The 19,925-nt window shown below is 38.8% G+C and overlaps 1 protein-coding gene across 1 annotated transcript in view; it reads left to right on the top strand.

Moving 5' to 3' along the window:
* Positions 1–18,207, top strand: part of LOC149249474 (uncharacterized) — a 176,110-nt gene extending 157,903 nt beyond the window's left edge. Inside the window, exons 12-13 of the mRNA XM_089458704.1 lie at positions 17,683–17,777; positions 17,882–18,207. Of these exons, the coding sequence (XP_089314830.1) occupies positions 17,683–17,777; positions 17,882–18,064 (278 nt within the window). The 3' untranslated portion in view covers positions 18,065–18,207. The remainder of the gene's footprint in view (positions 1–17,682; positions 17,778–17,881) is intronic.
* Positions 18,208–19,925: the final 1,718 nt, after the last annotated feature.

Raw genomic sequence — 19,925 nt, 5'->3', positions numbered from 1 at the left:
AAGTCAGTGTAGCATTCATGTGACCTCAGGCATGTAATTGCAGACCCAAAACAATATGTGTGAGATATTGCTGCAAGCCTCTATTCAAACCATTGAGATGTAGTGCCAATCCAGCAAGATCTAGTGGGTAGAATGTGAGCCATGTATTACAGAGTGTATTGTAAAGTGAGTCATATTATTATAGAGGTCGAGAGCCTTGTGACGAGCTACTTCAGTGATAAAAAATATTGTGTGAATAAGACAAGCGCACCACTTGTAGTTGTAATCTTGCTCAACCTTTAGAGACAGTGCAAAATCTACAAGAGTTCATCAGAGTGATCTTCAATGCTCCCTAATCAAACCTTGCTCTGATACCATGTTGGAAAATTGGGAGGTCTGTAGCTTAATTTAGATTTTCCTTACTGTAGTAATTCCTGTGAAATTAATTTGCCTTCTTTATTAATCTTTATTTTGATTCTTTCATCAAACAATTACCACAACATTATTAGAATATATCTCTATATCTCTATTTAGTAATGCTCAGTCTTTTAGATGTTTCTATTCTTATTCTTTTAGCAGTTTCTTAGATGAAACTGTTTTGTTCGATATTCTACATAGAAACCTGATGTTTCTATTCTTGTAAATATCTTTGTATTATCATTGAGCTGTTTGCTCCATGTGAATTAATTCATTGAACATTCTTTTATGGTATCAGAGCAAGGTTAAGAGATTCTTCTTGAACAGTAATTCTCTTTGCATCGTAATCTCTTGAGTCCTTTCTAAGGTCGAGCCCTCTGTAAGCCAGGCAGCCTTCACTGAGTCTTAGCCTCGGCTTTGCTCGCTGTGATAAAAGCTTACAGTCGTCCATCTCGATACAGAAATGGATTCTTCTCTTGCATGATCATTTTATTAAAGAAATAACTTTGTGGCGGTGACTGTTTTCGTGGAAGCGGGATTTTTTTTTGGCTGGTCAGTTCTGCTTGGAATCACGGATCCGGCTATCTTCTTCTTCACCTGGCGGCTACTCGACCACACCGTGGAATTTCTCAGCATTCGTGATCCAGGTGTTCTACTTTCAAAACTCATTTGTTTGTTTGAAAATCGGAGTTGTGTTTTGAAAATCGATCTGCGAGCATCTGTCAATTTTTTTTGCTGATTAAACGCTGTCAAACTTGTGGCTTATGTATCCGTGGCAATACATTTTGCATCCCGTGACATTCATTTGAAACCCGTGGCTCTATATATATATCACGCAACCTGTGTATTCATTATATATCACGCATCCTGTGTGTTTTGCAAGCGTCCGTGGATTTATAAGTCAAACCACGTGGATCTGAAGCCCGTGGATTTATAAGTCAAACCCGTGGTTCATTGTATTTCACGTAACCTGTTTTTTTTTGCAATCGCTGTATCTTGCAAACACTGTTACGTAACCCGTGGTTCTCTGTCATACGCCTGTGGTTCATTATAGCTCTGTCATACGCCCGTGGTTCATTGTATTTCGCTTGGTATTTCACGTAACCTGTGTATTGCACGTAACCGTGGTGATTATATAGCTTTGAAACCCGTGATTATTTTTCCGGCCCGTATTTGATAACCCGTGGCAGTTTGAAGTTTGAAAATCCGTGGTCCAGCCCGTATGTGATAACCCGTGGCAGTTGATTTTTGAAATCCCGTGGTTCATATATATATTTTGATAACCCGTGGCAGTTGAAACACGCTGAGTCGTTTCCAGTTGAGACGTGAAGGCTTGATAGCTCACGTGGGCCATCGTGGTTAGATCGTGGTTCATATATATATTTTGATAACCTGTGGCAGTTGAAACACGCTGAGTCGTTTCCAGTTGAGACGTGAAGGCTTGATAGCTCACGTGGGCCATCGTGGTTAGATATTGGGATTTAATTTATCAGCTTTACCAATCCGTGGTCTTTGCCGGAATTTGTTTTCAGTGGTTTTGGTTGCCGGCATTTTTATCAGCAGTTCTGGTTGTCAGAATTTTTTATCAGCGGATTTTTTTTGGTATCCTGTCAGCCTTCTTTACACAGCTATACACCTGTGGGTTTTGGTGCATGCTCCTGTGGGAAACTAAACTCTCAGAAATTTATATTTTGTGCTAGCAGGATTATCATTGATTTAGACTGGAGAGATACCTTTGCTGAGTAAATTTTTTTTAGCAGGACAAAGTTGGTCTTTGCTGGGTAACATTGTTTTTAGCAGGACAAAGTCTGTTCTCTAATTAACATCAGGATAAACAGTCAGCTACATTGTTCTTGTGTGTCATACTTTTGTATTCTCTTTGTGAAAATGGCCACACTTACCAATCTAATGTTAGAAGGAAATCAACGGTTTAATGGCAGCAACTATAACATTTGGAAACAAAGACTGTTGACCATTTTTGAGTACAGGCGTCTTGATCAACTCATTTTGGGCAAAGAGCTTCGTCCAGGTACAGCCGGGACCGATCAAGATAAATTTGATGATCGAAATCGAGAGGCTGTTATGCTTCTCAAGCTCTCTGTCGCTGATGATCAGTGACCACAGATCCCTTCTGGCAAGACAGCTGTTGAAATCTGGCAACAGTTGAAAGAATTGCATGAGACATCTGATAAAAGCAGAGCTTTTTTTCTCAAAAATCAGTTGTTCTCCATCATGATGGATGAACATATGTCTTTACAGGAACATCTCAACAAAATTAAAGACATTCGAGATCAGCTCGACGCCATTGGTCGGACCATGGAGGAAGAAGATATGGTAGTCATTACCCTGAAGAGTCTACCAAAATCTTATGAACACTTCATTGAAACACTCAACATTACAACCACAAATGTTGATCTGAAGTTTTCAGATTTATGTACCAAACTTCTGCAGCAAGATAGGTGGAAACAGCAGTTTGGTAGTGGTACTTCATCAGTGCCCTTGGAAAATGCATTTGCTGCAAAATATCAGTCCTCTCAGTCTTTTCAGCAGAGAGGATCATCTCAGTCTTTTGATCCTAACAGGAAGAAAAGTGTACAGTGTAATTACTGTCACAAGTTCGGTCACATGAAGAAAGACTGCAGGCAGAGGATTGCTGCTGAACAAAAGAAACAGGGAGGGTCACATCAGACAGCGAATGTTGCAGAACATTCCGAGCAGACAGATTCTGCCTTTTACGCCTTTATGGCTAAAAGGTCTTCAGAACATGTTCCTTCCTCTGCATGGTACATTGATTCTGGTGCATCACGCCACTTCTCTCACAGGCGTGACTGGTTTATTGACTTTTCACCTTTCAGTGATTCAGTTGTATTTGGTGGAGGTGAAAAGTACACTGTTGCTGGCAGGGGTACAGTTCAAATTCAGTCTGGTGGACGCACGCTCATATTTCTAAATGTATACTATGTTCCTGGTATGGAGATTAATCTTCTCTCTGTCAGTCAGATTATGAGGAATTCTCCTCAGCTTGATGTTGTGTTCAGTGCACACAAGTGTTCCATCATTGACAGGGAAACCAGTCTGACAGTTGCTACTGGCCTCGAGGACCATGGTCTATACAGGCTACTTGACACCGGTGACTTTCCAGAAGTGGCACTAGCAGCTCGTGTCTCTCCCATCAGTACTCTATGGCATCAGCGATATGGGCATCTCAATATGCAGTATCTCTCTCAGCTCTCTCGGGAGGGACTTGTGTCAGGATTACCTGATATTCAGACTCAGCAGTTGGGGGTATGCAGCGCCTGTCAAGCGGGAAAGCAACATCGGTCGTCATTCAAAACTGGAGAATCTTGGCGCGCATCCCAGGTACTTCAGTTACTTCATGCTGATATTTGTGGTCCTATGAATACAGCTTCTATAACTGCTTGCAAATACTTTTTACTTATTGTAGATGACTTCAGTCGAAAGATGTGGGTGTATTTTTTAAAAAATAAATCTGATGCTCTTAGTACCTTTCAGAAGTTTAAAACTTTAGTTGAAAACGAATCTGGTTGTCATATCATGACCCTTAGGACCGACAATGGGGGGGAATTTTGTTCCTCAGCTTTTGCCAACTTCTGTGATATTCATGGCATCAAACGTCAATTCACCACACCTTACACTCCCCCGCAGAACAGTGTTGTCGAGCGTCGCAATCGCACGGTTGTTGAAATGGCTCGTTCCATGTTACAACACCGGAGTGTTCCAAACAAATTCTGGGCTGAAGCAGTATTTACTGCTGTTTACCTTCTTAACCGATCCCCTACTCAGGCTGTTAAAGGGAAGACTCCTGAAGAAGTGTGGTCTGGTCGTAAGCCCAAGATCAGTCATCTCAAAGTTTTTGGCTCAGTTGCATATGTTTGGATTCCATCTGCTAAGCGATCTAAGTTGGATTCCAAAAGTCAGAAACTCATGATGACAGGTTACAGTGATCATCACAAGGCTTATAGGCTGATAGATATAGCCACTGGTCGACTTAGCTTCAGTCGAGATGTAGTATTTGATGAAGACAGAGGATTCTTTCAGTCTTCTTCTTCTGAGCAGTGTTCTGAGGATCCGCCTCACAGTGTTCTTCTTCCAGTCAGTCCATCTGATGGGAGGGATGATGTAGCATCAAGATTTGATACTACTCTATCTGAGCTTCCTCCAGAAGCTAATCCCCCTCTTGCTGTCCCTATTGCTCTTGAGCCTGCTTCTCTTCCTCCTGATATTGGTCCCTCTAATCCTGATATTGGTTCTTCTTCTCTTCGGCCAAAATGGTGGGCTAAAACCATAGGTGATCTCCGGGATGATGAGCTCCTTGAAGGTAGAACTTCTAGGCATAAGAACAGACAACAGTCTACAGTCAATTTTGCTCTTATGGCTAACCTTCACAGTACTTTTGAGCCTCAAACATATTCAAAAGCTAAGGGTATATCTGAGTGGGAACAGGCTATGGAAGCAGAATTTCAGAGTCTTCAGAAGAATCACACATGGACTCTTTCTGATCTTCCTGCAAACAAAAAACCCATAGGCTGCAAATGGGTGTATAAAGTCAAATACAAAGCTGATGGAACCTTAGACAAATATAAAGCTCGGCTTGCGGCTCGAGGATTTTCACAGCAGGAAGGCATCGACTATGAGGAGACTTTTGCTCCTACAGCCAAGATGAGTACTATCAGGCTGGTGCTTGCCCTAGCAGCTCAGTTCAAGTGGAAAGTTCATCAGATGGATGTAAAAAGTGCTTTCCTAAATGGTGATCTCCAAGAAGAAGTCTACATGACGCAGCCTCCAGGATTCAAGGTTGCTGGTCAAGAACAGAAAGTGTGTCGGTTAGTTAAAGCAATCTATGGATTGAAACAAGCTCCTCGGGCTTGGTACATAAAAATTGATCAGTATCTGACAGATCAGGGTTTTCAGCGAAGTCCATCTGATGCAAACCTGTATATCAAGCATACTGATGATGATATCTTGTTTGTAGTTGTCTATGTGGATGATCTTATCATTACTGGCAGCTCTGCACATTTGATCCATGAGATCAAACAAGATCTATGCAGAACTTTTGAGATGACAGACTTGGGACTTCTTCATTACTGTCTGGGGGTTGAAGTGTGGCAGACTGAAAATCAGATCTTTCTTTCTCAGTCCAAGTATGCCAAAAATCTTGTGGAAAGGTTCAGAATGCAGGATTGCAAACCGGCCACGACTCCTATGGAACCAGGGCTCAAACTTTCAGCACAGTCATCCTCTCCTCTTGTGGATGAAACTTTATTCAGGCAATTAGTGGGCAGTCTCATCTATCTTACTGCTACCAGACCTGACATCAGTTTTGCAGTAAGCTACATTTCTCGCTTTATGTCAGCTCCTAAAGCTGATCATTGGATAGCAGCAAAGCGGGTGCTACGATATGTGCGTGGTACTTCTGATTATGGCCTCTTATATACTCACAGCTCCACTCCTGTTCTCAGTGGCTACACTGACTCTGACTGGGCCGGTTCGGTTGATGACCGTAAATCTACAGCTGGGTATGTGTTTAGTCTAGGATCTGGAGCTGTTACTTGGACTAGTAAGAAGCAACAGGTAGTGGCTCTCTCCTCAACAGAAGCAGAGTATCGGGGAGCAGTTAAGGCCGCCTGTGAGGCAGTTTGGCTTCGTCGTATGCTTGCAGATATGCATGTTTTTCAGGAACATGAAGATCACATAAACAAAGGAACGCAAGATATAGGCTCCAAGCCAAGGTAAAACCCCTTCAAGGGGAAAACCCAGAAAAATTCTCTTCTTATATAATCAGATCTAAGTGAGATATCCAAGATCCTTCCAACATCTAGAAGCCAAGTCAAACCCTCCTTCTGGTCACATTTCGACTCTTCTCTTTCTCTACGAAATTTCAGATTAGATACTCCAAATGTGTGTGTCCAAAATGAGCTCCAACTTTCTTCTATTTATACTTGTCCAAAGGGGTGCGAACAGTCATGTCCCTTGGGGCAAAGCCAACATGATAAGCAGGGCCGACTTGACTTCTACAGGGAATTTTTCCCAAAATACATAATTAAAAATTATTTTTCCTTTTCCTTTTAAATAGGTCCAAATAGGACTTTGCTCTTAGACTCAAGAAAACCTAGAAGCATGAAGAACATGCTTATCTAAAAATAATAATTCTTGAGCATGAAACCCATGCTTGAAAAATAAATAAGACGAGCGCGACAATGTAAAAATTACAGGAGTCCATCAAAGTGATCTTCAAGCCTCCCTAATCAAACCTTGCTCTGATACGATGCTGGAAAATCAGGAGGTCTGTAGTTTAATTTAGATTTTCCTTACTGTAGTAATTTTCTGTGAAATTAGTTTGCTTCTTTATTAATCTTTATTTTGATTCTTTCATCAAACAATTACCACAACATGAACATGAAGATCACAAGAACAAAGGAACAAAAGATATAGGCTCCAAGCCAAGGTAAAACCCCTTCAAGGGGAAAGCCCAGAAAAATTCTCTTCATATAGAATCAGATCAATGTGAGATATCCAAGACCCTTCCAACATCTAGAAACCAAGTCAAACCCTCCTTCTGCTCAGATTTCGACTCTCCTCTTTCTCTACAAAATTTTAGATTAGATACTCCAAATGTGTGTCCAAAATGAGCTCCAACTTTCTTCTATTTATGCTTGTCCAAAGGGGTGCGAACAATCACGTCCCTTCGGGCGAAGCCTACATGACAGGCAGGGCCGACTTGACTTCTAGAGAGAATTTTTCCCAAAATACATAATTAAAAATTATTTTTCCTTTTTCTTTACAGTAGGGCCAAATAGGATTTTGACTCTTAGACTCAAGAAAACCTAGAAGCATGAAGAAGATGCTTATCTAAAAATAATAATTCTTGAGCATGAAACCCATGCTTGAAAAATAAATAAGTTTCTTTTTATTCTTTTGCATTTTACATAAAATATATAATGACATAAGCACAATGACAATTATGAAGACTGGACCTAGTTACATTTTCCAACATAAATTTCTCTCATTTGTTGGGTCACCTACACTTAGTGTCTATGCCAAATTGGCCAAACTAAGGAAACCCTGTTGTTTAAGTTGCATGCTAATTATATTAGACAGGAAGGCAGGTTAGTTTCTTTGGTTGCAATTAGCAATTCTTCCAACGTTTCAAAACCTTGAAGCCTAATCCTGCTGTTTATTCCAGTCTTGTATGCAAAAAGGGGATTGGATAAAGGATTGTTGTTGCTAAAAGTCACCAAGCAGAAAAGCCTAAAGTTGATTTTCCTTATCATGATTGGCATACGATGAAGTGTCTAATCTTTCCCTTCCCTGATTTAATCTCCTTGTTCACAGTTAGCGTGAAAGCAAGTTGAGACAATCTAATGTCAGGAAAGTGTGCACTAGTTTGATCATTATTGGAAACCTCTAATTCAAGGAGCATAACTATTTCTTTCCATGAAATAACTGATTTTTTAAAAATGGAAAGTAAATTTAAGGATTGAATTAAAGTTAAATTTAATGATAAATTTAGTGTTTTTTTGGCCATAGAAGGGCCCCACTCCCTCCTTGGCCACTTGAGTGGACTTGCAAAAGTCAAAAACAACATCAAAATGCCGTGGAATTGGCCCGAAATGACCCTAAAAAGTTGTCATCCATACCATATGGCATTTCCAAATTGTGAAACGCCATATGGTATGGCTGGCAGCATTTCAGGACCTTTTCGGGTGAGTTTCCACTTTTTGTGGAGTTTCAGGTCCCAATACGGCCCCTGGGGTGACATTTCCTACAACATGTTTTTTGTAGCTATGGTCCGTCTTCATAATGTACAATTTGTACTTGTAAAGATAAAATAAAAATTATGTTTGTGATTAAAGAAAAATTATATCTACCATGTTCTTCATGCTTGAGAGAATTTATTTATTGATTTGTCAAAATAATATTTTTACAAGGCATGTTCTTCATGTTGAAATTTGTAACTAGGTCCAGTGTTCATAATGACCTAATTGTAATCATGACATTGTATATTATTTATAAAGAAAGAAACGTTATATTGTATTTTGTAATATGGATTTCATACTCAAGTTTGAGTTAAAAGCATGTTCTTTGTGATTTTAGGTTTTCTAGGTCTTTCTAGCATAAAGAATAATATTGGTCATGTGTCATAGTCCCATTTGGACTCATTGTAATAAATAAAGATATTTATTCTATAAAGAAAAATCGATTTTTTATCCCAAGACCAAGTCGGCCTAAGGGAGGGATATTTGACCCCTCAAGAATGCTATAAATGCAAGGAGCTCAACATCATTTGAGACACTCACTCAAGACAAGTTCAATCTGCAATAGCGAAGGAGAAGAAGAGCTAGAAGGATGAGGAAAAGAAGGAATAATCAAAGTTTCTTGGGCTAAATCTCTCTCTCTCTCTCCACACGTGTGAAGTTAGGGTTTCTGTAAAGCTACAGTTGCAGAATGCTGAAATTACAGGGCCAAAATTGCAGTAGGTCAAAGTTTAGACGCTGCCTTGGGGAAGACCTTGTTAGGGGCTGACTTGGTGATTGGTAGGGTTGTTTGATTTGGTCTTTTGGTCTTGTAAGTCTCTTTATAAAGCAGATTCCAAAGAAGAAAATAAGCATTTTTCTGCATTTTCCCCTTAGAGGGGTTTTACCCTGGCATGGAGCCTATATCTTGTGTACTGTCTTGTTGTGAATTTTGTAGGAATTTACAGGGTAAGTTCCTCAGATAGAACACCAAAGGACACTGCTCACAAACAGATCACAGATCAATACACTAGTATTCTTGACGTGGTTAAAACCTTCAAAGAGGGAAACAATCCACGGCCTGAGCCAACGCGGCCACTTTAGGCAATTTATTAATAAAAGAAATAAAATTTACATAAGCTTCTCTCATGAACGATCACCCTACAAATGACGCTCCATGCTCTTTAAATAGAGATCATGGACCAATCGGGTGTTAAGCCACAGATCGAGTGTCAGTAATACCGAGGAGAGAATGAACCGTCGAATCACTTCATGTCTAGAACATATCATGATTGTCGGATTGTAAGTTACAAATGTACATAGTAAAGAAACACACTTTAGCTAACTCTACACTAGACCAAGTTATACTTAACTATTTCATATGCGTCGAAATATCCTAACATCCCCCCTTAAGAACAACTTGGGATAGGATTGAAGGATGTACAAATATGACACAATAGGAGAAGGAAGGAGGCATTAGAGCCTATCTCCCCTTAGTGCCAACTTCCTGAACTCCAACCATAAATCGAAGTTTAGTAAACTTCGCCTCTGTGAGAGCCTTTGTAAAGATGTTTGCAACTTGATCATCTGTTGAACAATATTGCACTTCAATAACATGGTCATGAATGAGCTTTCTGATGAAGTGCATGTGTAGTTCAATGTGTTTGTTGCGTTGATGTTGGACTAGATCTTTGAATAGTTGAATGGCACTTTGATTATCACACCAAAGTGTAGTCGGATGCTGCTGCTGAAAGCCAAACTCTGACAGGATTTGGCGAATCCAAAGGGCTTCCTTACTAGCTTCTACGACGCCACGATACTTTGCTTCTATTGAAGAAAGAGAAATGGCACTTTGTTTCTTGCAAGCCCATGTAATAGGGCTAGAACCAAGAGTGAAGACATAACCTGCAATAGACTTCCGATCAGGGTCACCAGCCCAATCGGAATCAGTGAAACCAACCAATAGAAGAGATGCTTCTGCACTGTAATGAATCCCAAACTGAACTGTACCTAGAACATAACGAAGTATTCTTTTAGCTACTTTCTAATGACTTTCATGTTGGTTTTGCATAAACTGAGCAATAAGGCCAACAACAAAGGAAAGCTCAGGTCGAGTATGGGTTAGATACAAAAGTTTTCCTACAAGTTGATGGTATAAGGTAGCATCAACTTCAGGGGAAGTACAAGTGACTGAAAGTTTGGCTCCAGACTGAAAGGGAGAAGGGGCTGGCTTACAGTCTTCCATGTGAAAGTGGCATAGAAGATCACAGGCATACTTGGACTGGGAAAGGGAAATACCTTCCTTGGATTGCAAGACTTGAAGACCAAGAAAATAATGCAAGTGTCCTAAGTTTGTCATTTCAAACTGCTTTTTAAGGCTGGACTTCACATGGTTTATAAGGTTGGGATCACTACTAGTAAGGATAAGATCATCAACATAAAGAACAAGAATGATAAGGGACTTACCCACTTTCTTGGTGTAGACAGTATTGTCAGAATGACACCTAGAAAATCCAATATCTAAAAGAAACCTATCCATTTTGGCATACCAAGCCCGAGGGGCTTGTTTGAGACCATAAAGGGATTTCTTAAGCCAACATACAAGGCTAGAGTCTGTCTTTATAAAGCTAGGAGGTTGTTCCATATAGATTTATTCATCCAAGTCCCCATGCAAGAAGCTATATTTAACATCCATCTGATGGACTTCCCATTTGAAAGAGGCAGCAAGGGAAAGAACAAGGCAGATAGAGTTCATTTTCGCAACAGGGGAGAAGGTTTCAGTATAGTCAATGCCTTCAACTTGTGAAAAAACCTTAGCAACAAGACGAGCTTTATGTTTATCAACTTTTCCATCTGGTCCAAACTTGGTTTTGTAAACCCATTTTCATCTAACAAGTTTTTGTCCCTTTGGAAGAGGAGCAAGATCCTATGTATCATTTGCCAATAATGAACGATATTCTTCTTTCATAGTTGCGTCCCAATTTGGATGGCCTTAAGCTTTTGCAAAGGTGTCAGGATCATAATTCGTTGAAGCTTGAGCCAATAAAGAAGAGGCTCAATTGAACTGAGAACCTGTACGTTGTTGATCTGTAGGATCACCTGCGAGAGCCCCTGTTGCATCTCGAGTAGCACGGGCCCATTTTGGAAGCTGAGGAGCTGAAGGAGGATCCTGAGAAGGTGGGGGAGGATTGTCATCCTCGTTGTCATCATCTGAAGAAGAAATAGTTTCAGAGGTAGAAGGGATAGAGAGAGGTGGCACATCCGCCGAACTAGGCTCACAGGCCGATATATTTTCAGCAAACTTTACATCTCTTCTAGTGATAACATTTTTGGACTTAAGTGGAATAAGTCTATATCCTTTGACATCTTCAGAATATCCAACAAAATACTTTTTTCACTCTTAGGTTCTAAAGCTTTATGTTTCTCATCTGGAATATGGGCCTATGCTTCACTTCCAAAAATACGAAAGTGACTTACATCTGGTTTAATTGAGCTCCATGCTTATTTTGGAGTGATATTTTTTAAAACCTGAGTAGGAGTGCGATTTACTATGTAATTTGCACAGTTAATTGCTTCTGCCCAAAAATTAAGACTAAGTCCTTTAGATTGAAGCATACAATTAGCCATTTCCTTTAAGGTGCGATTCTTCCTTTCAGCTACACCATTTTGTTGTGGAGTATATGGAACAGTGTGTTGCATTTGAATTCCATGCTCAATGCAAAAGTTGATGAATTTTTTGTTAACATATTCGCCGCCATTATCAGATCTTAGCTTAAGAATTTGATGTCCAAATTGTTTCTCAACAAAGGCTTTAAATGCCAAGAAAATGTTAAATACTTCACTCTTGAGTTTTAGAAGTATACCCAAGTGCGTCTGGAGAAATCATCAATGAAAGTTAAGAGATACTTGTAGCCAGAGAATGAAACAAATGGAAGTGGACCACATAAATCACTATGCACAAGCTGTAAAGGGGTTGAGCCGTGCCAAGAGGCACGTTTTTCAAAATTATCCGGATGATGTTTTCCGAGTACACATTCGGAACAAACACCATCTCTGCAAGATACCATAGGAAGACCTGTCACCATATTCTCTTTACATAGATTTTGAAGGGAGCGATAGTTTAAGTGACCAAATCGCTCATGCCAAAGTTTGCTCACTTCATCATTATGAGCAACAAATACTGAGGGAAGAGTTGATGACCCAAAGTTGTTAAACTTATACAACCTTGTAGAATCATCAGCAATGTCAGTAGCTAAAATTTGTCTAGGATCTCTTAGGTCTTTAATTACAACATTGTGAGGTGAAAATTCAACGGTTTTACCTTCACCTGAATGAGTTATCTGATATATAGATAAAAGGTTGCAGGATAAGGTTGGAACACATAATACATCATTAAATTGACCATTGTCTAGATGAACAGTTCCAGTCCCTACAACACTAAGAGATCTATCATCACCAACATATATATTTTTGGTGTTAAAATCAATTAAAGAAGAAAACATGGCTTTGTTTTTGGCCATGTGATAAGAAGTTTCAGAATCAATGAGCCACTCATGAGAATGAGAAGAAGAAGATACATTTAGTGCATAATCAGACCGAGATGCTTGACAACCACATGCAGAAAGTGCTATTCTTGAAGATGAAGTTGAAGTTGAAGAGTGCTCCAAATGGATGTTATGTTTCTTCATTGTTGCTTCCAAGGTTTCCATCTTCTTAAAGCATTTGGATTCTAAGTGGCCATTTCGATTAAAAAAGTTGCAATGTCTATCAGTCTTCTTCCCTTCGTTTTTATTTGCCTTATCATTTTGTTGAATTGATTTTTCATTTTGAGATTGAAATTGCTTAGGACCCTTGTTTGGTTTAGGACCATTATTTTTAGGATACTACTTCTTAGGATTATTTGAATTTGGTTGATGTTGGGCGGCTAACGCTTTCTTAAAAGAGTTTCCAAGATTAAGAAGACCAAGATGTAAGAGTTTTTCTTGTTCTTTTATTAAAGAATCACAAAAAGCATCAAAAGAGGGGGACTTGTAGTCTTGTCCTTGAGAAATGAAGGCTTCTCTGGTAGAATGGAAGGTGGAAACAATTACAGAGTAGGCTGGTCCCAACTTAGTAATAATGGAATAGATAAGGCTACCATCTTCTTTCTTAACCTTAACACCTTCGAAGAGAAGTCTAAGGGTCTTGAACTTGGACAAAAAAATTTCAATGGAAGAAAAAGTATTTGGGTCCAACGTAAGCAACTCATTTTCGAGTTGATGGGCTTTAATTTTATTTTTAATTCCAAAATATTTAGTGAGTTGTTTCATTGCTTCATTAGGGGTATCAAGTTCTGCGATATGGAATCTAAGGTCTGGAGAAATAGACATCCCTATCAACCCACATGCTTGATCTTGCCTATTTTCCCATTTGGCTGCCTTATCTTCATCTTTAGGTTTAGTTTCTTGGCCTGAGGCTATTCTGTAAAGACCTTTACTTCTAAGTAAATCCACAATGTAGGACCACCATTGGAAGTAGTTGGTGTTGTCAAGAATAACTTGGCATGGACTTTCCATTTTAATAGAAACTGAAGTTGTAGATGCTGAAACTAAGTGTTCCAATGAAAAGATCTCAAAAAATTAGGCCGATTAAAAAAAACGGCTCTGAAAACAACTTCCGGATGAAAAAGTTATGGTTTTTTTAAGAAAAGTTGTTGACGATGTTGACGAAGTGCGTGAATGTGCGGAAGTGAATGATAATGTTATATTTAAAAAAAATCCACCCCCCCCCCCCCTTCCAAACTTAATCTAATTAGATCACTTAAAAAAAAAATTATGTGGCCCACTTTTATAAATAAGTGAAAGTCACTTTTACAATGGTACTTTATGAGCTACCCACTAAATTGTAATTTAAATAAAAGATAAAGAGACTTTAGAATTATAAGTGACTCACTTTTTATAATGGGTGAGAACACTTTTACATAAAGTAACTTTAAAACATAAGTTACATGTGTTTTTTGAAAAGTAACTCAACAAAAAGAAAGACTTGAACTCAAGACCTCTATTCTCATAATGTAACTTTGGACCAAGTGAGCTAGTTTAAAAGGTTAGTAATTTTTGGAAAAGAAGAAGGGTTTTTTTTTTAGTCACTGAAACTTTGGGGTGCGTGCTTACTTGAAAAATCTTTTTTTGCTTACAAAACAAAAAACCACACAACCCAACATGGACATACAAAAAAAACCAAACCTTATGGCTTGAAGTTAGCTTTTGCCAGAAACTAAATATTTTCCTCAATGTTTCTGATTTTCCAAGATCACACTAAGGCGCGACGGAAAAGAGCATACGCATGAGAAAAATCCTTCCTTTTTGTTTTTGATTTGCCCAGATTGCACAGAGTCGCAAGGCAAAGAGCATACGCAGAAATGAAAGGTATAGATCCGATAATAAAAAAAATAGAGAGCTAAATAAACCAAAATAAACATAGAGATGAATAACTAAAACTGCAAATAAACACTGTATACCTCCAGATCTTAAAAATGACGTAGCTAGGGCTATCGGAAACCTTTTCGCATGAAACAAAAGGGGTTCTTCACTGGTACAGATGCTTCTAACACAATAGAGCAGTCCTCTCGGCCCGAAAGTAGACAGAAATAGTAGATTTAGGAAACAATAGTCGCATGCACTTGTACCGGCTTCAAATTTGGATCACCAACGGATGCGGCCCTCAAATAGCTCTGATACCATGTAGAAATTTACAGGGTAAGTTCTTCAGATAGAACACCAAAGGACACCGCTCACAAACAGATCACAGATCAATACACCAGTATTCTTGATGTGGTTAAAGCCCTCAAAGAGGGAAACAATTCATGGCCTGAGCCAACGCGGCCACTTCAAGCAATTTATTAATAAAAGAAATAAAATTTACTTAAGCTTCTCTCATGAATGGTCACCCTACAAATGACCCTCCATGCTCTTGAAATAGAGATCATGGACCAATCGGGTGTTAAGCCATGGATCAAATGTCGGTAATACCGAGGAGAGAATGAACCGTCGGATCACTTCATGTCTAGAACATATCGTGACCGTCGGATTGTAAGTTACAAATGTGCATAGTAAAGAAACATAGTTTACTTAACTTTACACTAGACCAAGTTATACTTAACTATTTCTTATGTGTTGGAATATCCTAACAATTTTCATTGTTTTGGTAATTGCTTGATAAACAAGAACCAATAAAGTAAGTAAAGGCCAACATACATGACAAGTAATTATCAAGTTAAGAAAAATCATCTATAATACATAAGTCCCCTGATTTTCAAAAACTTCATGGCCTTTTTCAAAAGCGGGATATTGAATTTTTATATTTGGATTTTAGGCACCACAAGATGTCAAGTCATCCTACATGTGATCAGGTCGGCTCTACCCCAAGAGAGACCCATTAAGAACCCCTCCAGTGCATGTAATTAAGTGATTCGTCCCCTTCCAAAGGCATCATTCTATTCACACACAAGACAAATAGATCTCTGATTGCAAGTGAAGGAAGACAAGACTAGCCAGACAAACAAGTGAAAAAGAAGTTAGAGATTTCTATGACAAAGAAGAGGAGAAGCTAGCCTAAATGCAGGTCTGAGATTCTTCTGTGATAGTCCAAAATTCTTGTGGTATAATCTCTGTGAGAAGGGCCGAGTTCCCTGTGGTATATCCTTTGTGAAAGGACTGAGTTCCCTGTGTCATAATCTCTGTTAGAAGGACCAAGTTCCTTGTGGTAAATCTCTGTGAAAGGGCTGTGTTCCCTGTGGTATGATCTCTGTGAAAGGGCTGAGTTCCCTGTGGTATGATCTCTGTGAAAGAGCCAAAGTTCAGATCTCTGTTTGCAGAAACACACCCTCCATTACAGACCTTGACGGAGCTGCTCAAGGAGGATTTTTGTGGATAAGTGAAGGAGGTTGGACTTGGCATCTTGTTGGTCGTCTTGTGGAAACATTTTGCTGGTTAGTGTGACCATAAGCATTGACTTTGATGTCTCTCTAGTTGAACTGAATATTTCTCTAAGAAGAAGGTTGCTGGATTTTTCCCCAAGTGAGTTTTCCCAAGGTAATTCTTGTCTCTCTTGTGCATTGTCATCTCTACTGCTTTATTATTTCTATGGCTGAATTTCTGAATGTGTATTTGCTTAATTATACATTGGAAGTGCTAAATAATCTTCTACATCATTGAAATTAATTATCAAGTTTCAGAAATAAGTGCTTGTATAATTTGCACGCAAAAACTCAACACAACATAGGTGTGCATTATCATGTGTTGACAAAATAATCATAAAGAGTTGATATGCATTGTTGGGGAACTATGACTAGGTTGATCAACTTCAAGAAGCCCAACACTTAGTATCTTAGTATGGACCATTTCCAATCATTGAGAAGATTAGCATTCGATTTAGATTCCATTCCAGTCATGGGGATCTATTATGTGGTAAATGTAGATTAGTGTTTGAGCTATCCTTGTTGCACAAAGAGACCAATGAGGAATCCTCACACTTGTTGCAGAAGAACTGATTCCATATCAGCAGGTAATTCTGAAATATGATCAAGTACTTAGTGAAAGACTAGATCCACCAACCATGATGAGACAAATTTGTTCTGAATTGGAAGTTAAGGATGGTTCTGCACTAAAATAAGTTGTATGCACAACATTGAACCAAAGAAAAGTTCCCACATTTAAACTTAGGAAGCGGTGGAGGGATTTCGAGTTGTGAGGTTGACTAAGGGCAAACTCAGAGTTCTTGGGTGATCATGTAGTCGGGATTGATAGAAGAATAAAGTTATGAAAATGAGGTTTGTGTATCAAGAAAGAGACTGCAGGCTTAAGTTGCAGTATCCAACAGAGAACCACAAGAACAGGTCGCAGGACCAAATTTGGCCAGAGGCTTAGTCCTGACCAAATAGACTAGAAGAGCCATAAGCCCCATAGAGAAATTTGGCTTCAGCAAAAATCCAGTAATCATTAACTTAAAGATCAATCACATATGGAAGCTTATAAAGGCGAGCCTCTCTGGCAAGGTAACCATCCATTGTACAATGTATACATAATGATGTGTTTGGTGGTCATACAGCTTTAGTACTTGATTATGTTTGTATCTCACCAACCCTAGAATACCAAGTTTCTTCTCAGCATGTGTTTCTAGTGGAGAAAGGCCATCAATTAGGATATGACAAAATATACGAATGCTAATACATTAATACATCTGTTTGGCAATTGGGATGTCTAGGGTTCGGATTGCAATCTATGCTAGTGAGAATCCTTTCTTTTCTTAACCCAAATCATTCACCATGGATTCTATGCTAGTGAGAATCCTTTCTTTTCTTAACCCAAATCATTCACCATGGATTCTAGGGTTCGAATTGCAATCTATGCTAGTGAGAATCCTTTCTTTTCTTAACCCAAATCATTCACCATGGATTACTTATGTTTTAACATGATTAGAAGGAAATTGAGATGATAATTTGAACTTTTAGTACTGAATATTTTGTTAGCTGATTGACAAACTTACATTTCAGGTTCTTATCAATACATGATGCGTGGAAATACTAGCATTCCAAACTTATTTATGGCTGGTGACTGGATTATAACTCGACATGGTTCTTGGTCTCAGGTGCGACTACATTTCCCTCGTTATCATGTACATTAATCTAGGAGTTCATGTCCATTTGGAATACAGGGTATACTTTACTACGTTTTGTTCTTGAATTATTGCAGGAAAAGGCATATGTCACTGGACTAGAAGCTGCCAACAGAGTGGTGGACTACTTTGGGGAAGGACAGTTTGCAAAAATTGTTCCAGTGGAAGATGATGAGCCTCATGTGCAGGAGTTACGAAGACTCAATAGGGCTTTCAATGAAGTCAGAACTCAGTTACCCTTATCAGATTATTTTCTGTAGGATAATAGCCACTCGTATTTGTGTGGTTAGATTCCATTTGCCAGAGAGCAATGATTCAGATTGAAATTAATTGAATAACCTGCTATTTTTTAATAAAAAAGGAGAATGAAGCTAGTTGTCTGTTAGCTGTGGTTACAACATAAGTTCATTTCTGCTTGTAGCAGCATTAAATTGAACTTCCAATTTTCTTCACAATTTATTCAGTCAAGCCCAAACTATGCCCCGGGGAAAACTAAAATTTCATACTGTTTTTAGTAAAATTTACAATTAATCTATTCAAGAATCAGAAAACATAAATCATAAAGGGCTCCCCAAATAACTTATTATGATTTGCAAGTTAACAACATTGCAAAATATATTTACAAAATTAGATTTCTAAAATCCAAAATTCCAACATTTTTGTATTTGTTAGTTTTGGAGATTTTATTTATTTATCTATCTTTTTTCTAAAAATACTAGTTACAAAGAATACATGTTACATCAGTATGTTTCAGATCCCTTACTCAGGGCAGAGAAGCAAAGAACGAGATCTGATAAAAATAAATAAAAAATCAATAACTAAAACACAATATCATCTGAGAAAGAATTACTAACTAAAACATAATATCATCTATTATTTAAAAATGAAAGAAATATAATTAAAATCAATATATTTACAAAATAAGCAATAATGAACCATATTCTCATTTCTATCGTAAGTTGCCACTAATCTATGTTGCATGAAACTTCAAGGAACCCAGCGTTTCAGGCTGTACTCGTACCTGAAACTTGGCCAAAACTCGGTCGAAATTCGACCATTACATAATCATCTATTAGAGTTATTATAGACTTGTTTTTTCCTTCTAAATTGTCATCTATGGGTCTTATAATTTATTCCTTTTTTCTTGCAAGATAATGTGTTATTCACTTATTTATTTATATATACATATATGACATTCTGCTGACGTTTCAGCCGACGTTTCCATTTTTGGGAGGTTACGTCTCTAAATGTACCCGTTTCGGAAACTTTGAAACGTTTCGCCATTTCGTGCAACTTAGCCATTAATCAACCACTCAGGCCTTCCATAGTCCATCGCCTATACGATATGGATACTTGCTATCACAAACAACTGAGGTGAATTATAGGAGCTTCCAAGCAATCCACTCTTGCAAGGATCAAATAAGATTAGGGTATGCCTTTGTTTTCTTTGGAAACATAAGATAATAAAAAATAAAAAAATAATAGGACAAATGGTTGGCACAATGAGATGTTATCCACTTCATTTGATTTCAAATCCCAAGGAGGGAATCTTTGGCTTATTCTGATAAGGTCCAAAGGGTAGGCTCATGGTTGGCACTTGTGTTCCACGGGGTCGCGTCCCCCTGCCTAGGGGTCGAGTTTCCTAGCTCCCTCGCGCTCCAGGGACTTGGGGATGAATCGGGGTCGTTTCCTCAAAAATTGGGGTCAAATCCGCGAAAGGGGGTCGTACGGGGTCGTTTAGGGTCGCCTGGGGTCATTTCCTTCGACAAAAATCGCCTTTAAAAAAAAAATAAATCATAAAATTATAATATATGTTTCACGTTGGATTTTAGGTTTCCATTTTATTTCATCGTTATTGGACATCACTGCAAACCATTGAGCCATCGCTACTGGACGAGTTCACTGTTCCATTGTGCCACCATCGTTGCTAGAGGAGTTCACTGTTCCATCGAGCCGCCATCACTGCTAGACGCGTTCATTGTTCTGCCGCAAACCATCGTTGTCGATGAGTTCACTGTTCATTATTTGTGTTGACGCCCATCGCTGCCATCGCACCTTTGGAGTCTTCGACATTGCCGTCGCCATCCATCGTTGCTTAGTTGAAGTTCCCACTGCCGCCTG

The sequence above is a fragment of the Pinus tabuliformis genome, chromosome 7, assembly GCF_031772625.1.
Source record: "Pinus tabuliformis cultivar Carrire ecotype Pingquan chromosome 7, CPIR1, whole genome shotgun sequence".
In the NCBI taxonomy this organism is placed as follows: domain Eukaryota; kingdom Viridiplantae; phylum Streptophyta; class Pinopsida; order Pinales; family Pinaceae; genus Pinus; species Pinus tabuliformis.
This window is presented reverse-complemented; position numbering and strand designations above follow the sequence as displayed.